This window comes from Sarcophilus harrisii, chromosome 3 (genome assembly GCF_902635505.1).
Source record: "Sarcophilus harrisii chromosome 3, mSarHar1.11, whole genome shotgun sequence".
Taxonomy (NCBI): Eukaryota; Metazoa; Chordata; class Mammalia; order Dasyuromorphia; family Dasyuridae; genus Sarcophilus; species Sarcophilus harrisii.
In genome coordinates, this window is record NC_045428.1 from 214,194,820 (window position 1) to 214,207,593 (window position 12,774).

Sequence of the window (12,774 nt, forward strand, 5' to 3'; positions counted from 1 at the left end):
TCCCCCCCCCCCCCCCCAAACTTTTTTTTCCCTCCCAATGTCATGCCACCTACTCACCAGAGGAAACTCAGTTTCCTTATAGATTATTCCCTCATTGCCATTGGGATTATTCCTAGGAGCTTCCTACCCTGGAAGAAGAGATCAAGACTGCTGTACTCCTACTTTAACCTCACCGGCAAAGAAAATGGGAGGGGGAAGTAACAAATAGAGGAGGAGGAAGGAAAGGAGGGAGGGCCAGTCTCATATTGCAAGACTTCAATTTTGCTCTCCTTGTACTAGTTTGGAGGAGTCTGATCCTGCCTGCACACGGGCTCTGAGCTGTCTGCCAGAGAAAACTCACCCCTTCACGGAGGAGTGAAAACTTTGTTACTTCTTTCTGCCCTTAAAGGAAAAAAAAAGAAAAGTTTCCAACACTTCTGGGAAAAGAGCTCTGGGCAAAGCAGCAGACTTTCTGAACGGACTTTGAATTCCTCTCATTTCTTCTTCCCCAGCTGGGATTTCTGGATTTTCTCTGGAAAAAAGGAATACTCTTCAAAAGGGCATCTTTGTTGTTGTCGTTGTCATTGTCATTGTCGTTGCTCATATTTACTTCAGTTGTCCAAGTGAAGCTTTGGAGCAGGGATGCTTGCATTCTTCTCCTTTCTGGATGTGGCAAGATGAAAAGAGGTCCAGCAGGGTGACCTCAAACCCCACCAACGGAAGGGTCCCTGACGTTTGGCTCGTGGCATTGTCTCCCCCTGGGTGGGGCAGGGTGGAGGTGGTGGTGAGGCGTGGACTTTGGAAAACGCTGGAGCTGTGGAATAAAAAGCCCAAGAGCCCAGAATTCGTGGAAAGTGCTCGTTCCACAAGTCTCATCCACGAGTTCCTAGGTTTCTCCTCCTCTGGCACCGTTTGAAGAGGATGGGGTGTGCAGACTGATATGTAGGACGTCGCTTTCCCAAACTTCAGGTAAATGTGGCTGTTAGGGGCTTTCCTCTTACCTCCTTTTCCATTCCCCACACACATTTCCAGCTGCTTCGAAAAGGAAAAAAAAATTGGATAACTGCGATTATCAAAGTGGCTCAAATTTGGTAGGGAAAGGAAGGGAGGAAGAGAAAAGGGAAGAGAGGGAAGTAGGATTGAGGGTGGCTCTTGCATCGTCCCTGGAAGAACTCTGGGAGGCCAGGGAGAAGACTCAGTTTTAAGTGCTTCCAACTACTTTTCTTTTACAAGCTTAGGGGTTATTTAAAACCCTCAAACTCTGCAGGGAATATGCTGACTGCAGCAAAGAAGAAAAGTTGCCTCTATAGAGAAGTTGGATTTGAATCAGATTCCCTTACAAACCTCTGCTGCTTTTACGGTGCCTTTGCGCACCGACTATGTGTACAGAAATAGATATAGATAGATGTATATGTGTTTGTATGTTTGTGTGTGTATATACACAAAAATACATACACACATACATATACATACACATACACCCACACCCATCCCCTCATTCCTCAACTCCCTCCCCACCCCCCACATCTATATGAGCTCTCTTGCTTTAGACACTAAAACAGAGAATCGTGAATGGGGTTTCCAGGTGGGGCGGAATCTTCTCTTGAAATGGCAAAACAGAGAGAAAGATGCAATTCGCCTACCTCCTACTATGCTCTCCAAACACCCAGAGCATCTTCCCCAGCTTCTACTTCAATCCCTGCTCTTTACTCTCTCGAGGTTAAGATTTCAACTCTATAGAGGAAGGTAAGCGAAAACCCAGACTTTGATTTTCACCACGAAGGAACCAAAGCTCCCGTAATTATTCTCGCTTCAGCTAAGGAAGCTGGGGAAGTCATCAGCGTGCCCTAAAGGGAGGATAAGATCTGGCATCAACCCGAGAGAGAAGCTGCTGGAGAGCCCGCCTCAGGCTGCCCCTGTTATTAGTATTGGCGTAATTTATGGCGCTGCGCTCCTAGCGCACGAGAGCAGAGAATCTGGAGCTAATCCAGGCGGGGGGAGAGAGAGAGAGAGAGAGAGAGAGAGAGAGAGAGAGAGAGAGAGAGAGAGAGAGCAGGCGATCCAAATAAATTGTTCGCCTCCCTGAGAGAAAGGAAGTTTGACTCATTCCCTCCCCGCCCCAATTTGTCTCTGGTTAACAGTGCAGTCTGGAACAGCCTCCAGAGAGCCACCGAGAGGCTTTGGAAACTGGCTAAGGCTTAGGATGTGCCTCTACTTCTCTGTGTCCTAAGATTTTTCCCAACCCCCTCATGGAGCCCAGTGAGATCTCTATGCATTCTAGACGGTTGGTTTTTCTTGAGTTCTCCAAAGGAGCAATGAGTATTGAAAGGAAAGAGGGGAGAAAATCAGCGAAGTTTGGGAGACACTTCTGTAGGAACCCTTAAATAAGAAACAATCGACTTGGCTTCCTCTTTGGTTAGACAGCCCATGTGTCAGAGAAGCGATGAATAAACCTTTCAAAAAAAGTACCACTACCTATGTCAGATTTCAGTAGCATTGGGATTTGAGTAGGAATTGACTCAAACCAGAGTAGAAACTCTTCCCTTGACGTGTCTCCAGAGTTTATCTCTAAAGAACAATAACTATTCCCTCAATATATAACTGCCTTCCTTTTTCTTCACCATGCTTAGAATGTGAAACCGAATTTAGAGAAAATGTAGTTTCCTGGATCATGTTCATCTTCCCTTCTCTTTCTCATTTACGTATCATTTTTGTTTGCTTTTTGTTCCAAGTGAAAAGGATGGAGAAGAGGGATTATTTATACTACTGTGCATTATAGTTTTCAAGGAGACTGGGAAATAAAACGATCAATACTTAAAAAAAAATCCATTCCATATGAAGAAGACTAATTTTGATTTAAAACAAACAAGTATCTTAAAAGAGTGAGGGTCGTTATTTTTTATTCAGGGCAATGATGGTTAGACCACTGTTATAATATTGATATTCCTAAAAAATGTAGACGGAGCATTGTTGTTTTGTTGAAAAGATGAAAAGTATCTCCCTGAATATTTCTGTTATTGCTTTTTTTAAATGTCCCCAGTCCTTTGACTTATTTAAATATGCTTAGTCTTTGAAGACCTCCATACTTGATATTCTGTGAAAGGTAGCATTTTGTTTGTTTGTTTGTTTGTTTGTTTTGCTACTCTGTGCATAAAAATTTCCATAGAGTATCCCAAACAGCCATCAACACTATGGTGTCCCTTGACAAGCAACTTCTGACATGGTGTCTGTGGTTCTTTTAATGAAAAGAATGGTCTTATTAAAACAAAACATGGTGAAATGAATGTCTTTCCGCACCCTAACACGTTTTTTATTGGATCATGGCTGGAAATGTCATAAAAAATATGAAAATAGCAACAGATGTTTAATAAATTCTTTCACAGGAAGGACTTGCCCCTGGAAAACATTATCTATTATCAGTAGTGATATTAAAAATTCTAAAAATCTTTCAGCGAAATTACTTGGAGAAGAAGAAGCCACATTTCTTTTGTAAAAGTGATGGTAGTAGATGAAAAATACTATTTTAATTTTTTTGTTTGTTTGTTTAAAAGAGGGCTATGGTTAGATTTGAGAATTACACAAAGAATAAGAAGCTTAGAAAGTAACTAATAACTATTCTGAGTTAATAGAATGTAAAACAAATGTAAGGGGAAAGTTAAAATATATGTTGCTTTTCATAAATGATATAAGACTATTGAACTGATCTATTTATTATTTGAAATTTAGGAAATTTAGTTTAATATAATTTTAGAAAACAGTGCTAGAAAAAGAAACCAATGGCATATAAAAACTAAATGCATATGTATCATTACTATTGTTATTATCATTACTATCATCATCATTATTATTATTATAAAACAGGTACCAAAAATAATGAAGTTTGACAAGATGCAGAAGGCAACTTTGGAGGCACTATCCGTGGTGCTGATCCTGTTTTGGGGACATCCTCAAGATTCACTTGCATGCCCTCACCCATGTGCATGTTATGTTCCTACTGAAGTTCACTGCACATTTCGATCTTTAGCTTCAGTGCCAGCAAGGATTTCTAAACATGTGGAAAGAATCAATTTGGGGTTTGTACCACAATTTTCTAAGCACTTTAAATATGTATATTTTTCTTCTTAATAACATCTGAATGATTAAATATATATGAGTAATAGACAGAAGTCTTTATTCTAAATGCTATTCTTTCATAAAATCAACCACAATTACTTCTCAAATGAAACTAGTTGCACAAAGCTTACAAAAAAAGAATGTTTCTTATCAATATCAATTTATTAAGAAGTTTTATTGCCAATATTAATTATAGAGGGATTTGGTTATGTCTTAATGATTCTGAGAAATTAATATACATTTTGTCATTTTCTTTTATTGTGGGATAATATTAGTGATCTTTTGAAAATATTTTGGCAGAATTAAAAGAATGAATGTAGCATTGTGACTTTTTAAAAGTCATGTAGGTGTTTGTTACATTAAAAAGATGATATTAAATATTAATTACTTGGGGAAATCCTCTTTTATGTTGGCAAATTGAACTGCCTTATTTTTTATTCTCTCAAATTTTATTGTGATTTTTTTTTACATTTATTTCTTTTTCTTTTCAATATAAATTTTATTATCCTTTTAACCATGGAAAGGTGGCAAATGATTTAGAAATATAAGAAAATGGGAAAATAAATGCTTGGAAAGCTTCCTTATTGAATTATTTTCTTAAAAAGCTGTATTTTTTAAAGGAAGTAATGTTATAATTTTAAATATACAATGCACGAACAGAGTATAATTAGATTTAGTAGACATACATGAAACCGTAGAAAGAAACAAAGAAAGTTAAGGTAATAAGAAAAACTCCAACTCTGAGGCAATAGACCACATAACACTGTTTTCAATAATGGTGGAGAAAACCTCATGGATTGAATTACTTGAAAATCACACAGGGATGGCAGTAACAATCTGGGAAATAAAAATAAAAGCTAAATATTTCCATTTCTATCAATCTGACATTTGTTCATGTACATTACTTTTCCCACAGGGGAGGAGAAGTTTTTTTTTTTTTTAATCCCATTCTGGAAGATGAATTCTATACTTTGTTTTACATGTCACTTACCTCTATTTCTCATCTACATGTGCTCTATCTGCCCTTCATAGTTAGGGAATATCTATGTACTCTTTTCTCATGACCACCTTCTAAATGTCAGGATAAGGATTCAGCCTATTACAAACGCAAGTTTAAATTTCCTTTTCATACAAATTCTTAAATTAGGTTTTCTCAATGTTGAACTTTATTCTCCTTTGTAGTAGAAAATAATGATTACTTTTATTCAATACTAGAGATAAATATTTAGAAATAGAAAGGGGGAGCAGTAAAAAAGTATTGAATATAGGCAGTATATTATGGTCCCCTTATACTGTTTCCACATAAAACAAGAAAGACAACAAAGTGGAAACTTACTGTTGGGTTGATGTTGTTTGTTATTGTTGTTTTTTAACGTGAATGGCAACTAGATTTTTTTTTAAATCCTATTTGTTAATATTGTAAAAATGTAAACATTTAATTTAAAAGATGAATGGCCTCAAAATGCATTGCTACTAGTTCTATAATTTTGTTTTAAAAAAAGGAATACTATAATGCTGTTCTAGCATAATTGCGTTTAATTACTACAATATTATTTTGAGAGGAGAAATACTTCCAAAGGGGAAAAAATGGCATTGTGGAATGTGGCAAAGTAAAGGAAAGGAGAGATAGATGTTCACTGTAGAAAAACTTAGAATCTGAGTTGTCTTTTTAGTAGTTTAGAAAAGCTTTAGAACATTCAAGAGGAAGCTGAAATTGTTGGCAAGATACTGAGGAAAGATCATATTACTACACAGCTGTATACAATATGCCCAATCAGTTTATAATGAGAGATCTCCTGTTTCTACACAAGATGATCTGGAAGAGATTCCCATAAGTAAATTTCTCAAATGTAGAAAAGGAAGAAGGGGAGATTATTGTCTGCCTGACTGGCCCCCTTTTTACAAATTTCTAGAATTTCTTAAGAGCTGCATAAATAATAAAATATGCATTTTGAACTTTGATTTTTTTGGTAGACAACATTGTTTTGCCATTTCTAAACAATATATCCTTTATACATCAAGAAAAGAGAAAACCTACCCTTCCTTACTTACATATTGTGTTTTATTCAATTTTTATCTTTCTAGAATTTCAGCATATTTTCCAATCTATCACTCAACTTGGAAACTTCTTCAGCTCTCTTGTTCTTATTGAAAAATAGTTTCTGGAAAACTATGTAGGCATGATCAAGCTTATTCTTCACATGCCTTATTCTTTTTTTTTTTTCTTTTTTTGGTGAGGCAATTGGGGTTAAGTGACATGCCCCCAGGGTCACACAGCTAGGAAGTGTTAAGCATCTGACACTAGATTTGAACTCAGGTCCTCCTGACTTCAGGGTTGGCACTGCACCACCTAGCTGCCTCAACATGTCTCATTCTTGCAGATTCAAAGGGATAAATGGACTGAATGTTGGAAGGGGTTTTGGAGATTATCTGATTCAACTTTTTAGGAAATCACAACTCAGAGGGAATCACAACCCTGATCCCATGACTGATTCCAGTCCTCTTTCCCTTAAACTAGATTATCTTCCAAGCCAAGGCAAATGAACTTACTGCCTTATTGAGCCATTATCCTTATGAATAAGGATTACTTACTCTGCCTTGTATATCTGTGTTGCCTATTGAAATTCTTGGTCCTCTCCTTGTTGGAGGCCAGAATGTGGATTACCAAAAATTAATAGTTCTTCAAAACAGGTTCATATGCTGACAGAAGAAAGTAGATGAAGGAGAAGAGGACTAAATATTTCTGGCAAGCACTGTACTAAAATTCATACTAAAAGTGCATTCTCTACTCCAGTATAGCATTATCTATTGCATCTCAAATATTTCTTTCTAATATGGTTTCTTTAAAATATCATGTCTTCTGGAACAATTATTGTCTGTGTTGTCCCTTTAATTCTCTCTCCATGTAACTGAAACTAGCAAGGAGGTATCTTGTAATGGAAAGAACATTTTATTATCATAATACATGAGATTGAATCCTATTCCTACTAATATGTGATAGATCAATGATCCTCAGTTTCATTTCATGTGTAATAAGGACCTAAGATTATTTTTAAGATAACCTCTATCTTTTGATATGGTGAGGTCCTTGCTTTGGAAAGACATACATGTCTAATAGACCAACAGAGAAATTTGGCTTGCAAGTTGCAAGTTATGACAATTTCTTCACGGTATTTCTGTTGTTATAATAAAAAAACATGTACCACATTACATCTAATTTACATTTGATAAAGAGGTAAGGAAAATGTTATTTTAGAGATAAACTCTTTAAGAAGTCAAGCAATTTACTCATTTTGTTATTGCTCAGTTGTGTCCAAATCTTTGTGGCCCCATTTGGGTTTTCTTGACTAACGTTTTACCAAGTACTTTTTTTTTCCTTCTCCCCCTCATTTTACAGATGTGGAAACAGGATTAAATAACTTGCCCAGGGTCACAGAGTCAGTAAGTAAGTGTATGAGGCTAGATTTAATTCAGGGCAATAAATATTCAGAAGTGTTTCTGACTCTAATCTCAGTACTACTCATCACTTATCTGCCTTATATTTTATTTCTAGTCACATGGTTATTCTTAGGTGTCACTTCCTATACTAATTCTACTGGCTCAAAATCCAAAGCCTTTTCCAGTATAGCATACTGTCTTACTATATGATGCATGATCAAGCACATACTTGAAAAGTATAATAATGACTAAATAGTCAAGAATTATGCATGCCTTTAAAATACTTTATTTCAAAAACAAAACTTGGCAATTTGTATAGCAAAAAAAAAACTGTCTACTACATATTTGAATAGTAATGAAAAATGTAGTAATATAAATTATTGATAGTCTATTAAATGATATTCCTAGAGGCATATTTGATTGGATGGTTAGAAAATTGGAATTGGAATAATGAAATCTTGGAATAATGAAAATCTATGTTCAATTCCTGAGTCTGCTACATGCTACCTGTGTGATTTTGGGCAAAGTCAAGTAGTTTCTCAGTTCTCTTAGGAAACTTTGGCAGAGCAGGTGCCTATCTGAATCAGTAGGGAGAGTTTTATCACTGAGAATTCCTCCATGGATGAAATCACAGATCAAGTCTTCTCCCCACCTCAAAAAAGAAGTTTTAAAAATCCCTTTAATTTTAATTTCCATATAACTTATGCTCATGTAATTTAGAAATGGGCTTCAAATATATTCTCTGTTCTTGTGAAGTTTATAATTCCTAGAATGACTTTTTCAGGAAGAAAAGGAGAAATGAGCTTAATGGGCATAATAAGGTAATAACATATTTCCACAAGTACTTATTCATCTTTCTTGATAATTCCAAATCAAATTGATTAATTATTTTAAAAGCTGTATTTTTAAAAAGCAATTTTTAAAAATATCTTTCTGTATAATACCTCCTTATAGGATCTTAAAGTATCTGAGGCAGAAGAGATCTGGAAAGCACTTGGTTAGTTGTCTTTTATTCTCAAAGAGGGCAAAATGACATCACTATGTCAGAGTCAAGTTACAGTGTGTCTAATTGTGGCTGATCAGACCAATATAAGCTTGGGATTCTCTGCCACAGGTTGGACATAAATAGTCCTTTTGAACATTTAGAATGGTTTCTCTCATTTTGAACCTCTCATGTTTCCTTGGGGCTAATTAAATTTTGCTTTGCTCATTGAGCACAGCATCTTCTCTGATGAGAGCACTCCATGCTGGACTATGTCAGTGTCTCTCATATCATACAATCAATTCTAAAGTTCTTAAAAGATACCTTGAGTTGTCCTTGTATTGCTTTTTTCTGACCATCTTGTGAATGCTTTCCCTGTGTGAATTCTCCATAAAATAATCTTTTTGGCAAGCATACATTTGGCATTTGAACAATGTGGCCAGCCCAATGAAATTGCGCTCTCTGCAATATAGTTTGAAAGCTTGGCAGTTTAGTTTGAGAAAGAACCTCACTGCCAGGTATCTTATCCTGCCAAGTGATCTTCAGAATCTTCCTAAGATAATTCACTTGTCTTAAATACTTATGATTTTACAGATGAGGGGAATAAGCAGAATCTAGGTGGCTCAGTGGACAGACCATGAGTCCTGGAGTCAGGAAGAACTGAGTTCAAATCTACACTCAGAACTTAGTAGTCTTGTGATCTGGGGCAAGTCAATTAACCACGTTTGCCCCAGTTTCTGCATAAGTAAAAAAAAAAAAAGTGGAGAAGGAAATGGCAAACCATTCTAATATTTTTGCCAAGGAAACTTCAAATGTGATAACAAAAATACAGCTGTAACTGAAACAAATGGACAACAACAACGAACAGTATCTGTAATGGGCTGAAGCTCGAGTTGATGCACTGAGGTCCCAAGCATGTGAGGCTAAATAGTAATTGGACCATATATGCTTGGAGAAAGAATGGCCCCCACCCACTCTTTGTGCAAGTCCTGCTGTGTTGTATAGGAAATGATGCTTTTGGTGGGTGGAGGCAAAGAGGCCGAGAGAGGAGTGGAAAGAAACTGCTGGCTGGTTTCTTGACGCAGCTGCACACATTGCTATCATAATCCCCCCTTCACCTCTGATCCCCCTTCACCTCCGATCCTTCTTCACCTCTACTGAGAATAAAGATTGAAGATTTTCCCTTAACCTGAATTCCTGACTCCAGCTGATTTTAAAATACGCGGTCATCACAAGTATCTAACATGTTAAGCAACTTCTTATGGATAAAATGGCTAGTAAATGGTGAACTAAGGTATTCTGACATCCACATGAGCCCTAAATTAACCACTCCATACTGTCTCCCCCTCTTTTGTTCTAACTTTCCTCCTCTTTCTGTTTCCATATGTTCATTCATCATCTATCTGTGTTATAATATCCTATCTTCTTTTATCATACTCTTTAAATTGCCCATAGAAAGGCCTTGATTTTAAAGAAAAATCCTACATATCTATGATGTCATCCCAAAAAGAAACTTCTCTATAACCCTGTGATCCTATTAATATGATCTTATATAGTCATTGGTATTAGATTTGGAACAGTATTTGGAGGCTATTGAATCTAATTTCTTCACTTTAGAGATAAGGAGACTAAGAACTGGAGAGGCTAAGTGATTTGTTTAATATGACAAAGGTAATTATTGGCAGAACCAAAATGTGAACTTCGCTCCTCTGACTTCAAATCCAGCATGCTATTTTTTCTATTGCATAGTGCTATATTCAATATGCTTGAGTTTATTTAGCTTAGCAAAGAAAAATGTGTTACAGGGTAATCTATTGCTTTCATTTGAGTTATGAATTATGTTATAGATTCATGATAATAGATTTTAGAACAGGATGTTATACTTGTCAAGTTTGGTTATTCTTCAACCTATAAGAATAATAATATTATTATTGAGAGTACAATGAAAATACATAATTTAAATGATGACATTTTGGGGGGTCTGAGGAAGGTTGGCTTCTTAGTGGCTTAATTACCTTGTCTGAGCTTCATCCAGTTAAGTTTCTTGCAAACTCATATATGGTTCATTGATTTCCTAGACATTACCTTATCTCCATATTGCAGAATAGATACATAACACAAGATCATCTTAAGACAAATACTAGGAATCTGTGTATTTGAATTCATCAAGTAGGTAATATTATTTAAATAAATCTTGAGAGGCAGCAAGATGGGGTGACTTTTGAAATGCAACAGCCTAAGTTCAGATCCTATCTCATTCAGAGTCAAACTCTAATTCTGGGCAAGGCATTTGACTTCTCAGTGGCTTTAGGCATTCCCTAAGTTTATATATTGTAGGAAAGTGGCCTTTCTGCACTGGTAAAGGGAATTTCTTTTGAAGCATCTCCCTTTCACAGTAAAATCATTGATCCAGATTCCCCTAAAAATATTCATTACTCCTCTCACCAGAATAAAGTATAACTTTGAGAATCACATTGAAAAAGTCAGATCCTAAGGCTTTCACCAGGGAGGAGGTGTTCAGTAGGCAGAAAATAGTTGAGTCTTATAACAATTGTGAATCAAAAATATAATCCCTTGAAGAAATCCAGGACATCTGCTTCTGTGGCTTCATATAGAAATAACCTGTGACAATACCTGTCAACTACTCTTTCAAGAGATTCATGGACAAACATTTATATCCCATGTGTCTGAGTTAAATGAGATCATCACAGAAATACAAAAATAGATATCTAAGAATATGTTTGATATTTGTACATAGGGTTATCCTAACTGAGATGTTATCAAAGGAATTTATTTCATTGTCTCCATGTTCAGCACATTCAGATTCAAATTGGAGCTTAGTGAGCAGAATTAGCTTTTTCATAACCAGCAGCAATCCTTTACTACTAGCTACCTTGGTTTATACTCTGCACATAGTTTCAGTCCCAGCCTACTAAACTAATAGTCAAGAGATCATGTATCAGACTTGGTATCAGGAATATCTGTGTTCAAATCTACTTCAGATATTTTCTTGTGATTTAGGCAACTCACAACCTCTAAATGCTTCAGTTCTTTCACCTGTAAAATGAAGGGGTTGGACACAATGGCTACTAAACTCTCATTCAACTCTAAATCTTTGATCCTATGATTCTGTATCTACAACTGACTAGCTATATGTTCTAACAGGACTTCAGTTGCTGAAAATGGTGGAAAGTAGACTAAATGATTTTTAAAGTCTTTTCCATCTCCAACATTCGGTGATTCTATAAATATTAATACTTATTTGGCATGGATTTAGTTCTCACTGAACCAATTCTTTCCCTCTGCATGAGAGTCAGGAAAATTCAATATAAATTCATTATGGGAATAGAGATTTAGTGAATGAAGAACATCCAAGGCCAGCATGTGAAACATGCTAAAAATGGAGGTTGGACATGCATTGCACACACATATATCCTATATATGGTTATGATTATAGTATATATGAAATACACATATATTCATATTCACATTTATTCTATTATTCTCTATTAATATTTACTATTCTTGCCTTTGTTAAAGAAAAGTTTTAGGTTGAGATAATTAAGAAAGGAATGTATCAAAATCTTTTTTTTATTTATGTATTATAATAATATCATCTTCTTTTTCTTTTGGTAAGATGGTATAATGTGAATATTAAAGCTATCCTCTGAAATTTTTAAAATTATAACAGGGAATGATTTTGCCATTGGAGATTACCTTTCCTGTATTCAAAATTTTATAGCTAGCAGTTTTTTTTTCTAAAGTTGACTATAAGGAAAAATACTATTGATTAAAGGTTAATAGTCTACCACTAAGTACATCTGTTTCTAGGAAAATAGAGTGAGTTGTAAAGAAAACTTTGAGGATCTTAGTATCTAGCTATAAACTCTGTGTGTCTGTTGTCTCTGTCTTGTTTCTCCTTTTTCTTTATAATCACAAGTGCACAAATATACATACACATCAATCCATACATATATACACACATACACAAACACATACACACACACAGACACACATATAATATACACTGCCCCCTCACCTTGGAGTCTCAATATTTAGACAGTCACCACTTATCTTTTCTTAGTCAAATGGCTCTATGAAGTAAAATGCAAAAAAAAATTAGTCTGTTGATTTAAAACAAATCTGTAATATTTTCAAAATACATTCTGTTGAAGAAGACTAGTTTGGCATTTCCATATCCCAAGTTGTTATACATTGTTCCCAATCTCTGACCCCATTCATTTCAAAAATGAGTCTTTAAT

General features: G+C 35.6%; 1 protein-coding gene across 2 annotated transcripts in view; it reads left to right on the plus strand.

The window, feature by feature from the left end:
• Positions 1-268: 268 nt before the first annotated feature.
• The window catches only part of MXRA5 (matrix remodeling associated 5), a 58,565-nt gene continuing 46,059 nt past the window's right edge, over positions 269-12,774 (plus strand). For both annotated transcript variants that reach the window (XM_031959039.1, XM_012546117.3), the window contains exons 1-2: positions 269-948; positions 3,841-4,052. In XM_031959039.1, coding sequence (XP_031814899.1) covers positions 3,853-4,052 — 200 coding nt within the window. In that variant the 5' untranslated portion in view covers positions 269-948; positions 3,841-3,852. The remainder of the gene's footprint in view (positions 949-3,840; positions 4,053-12,774) is intronic.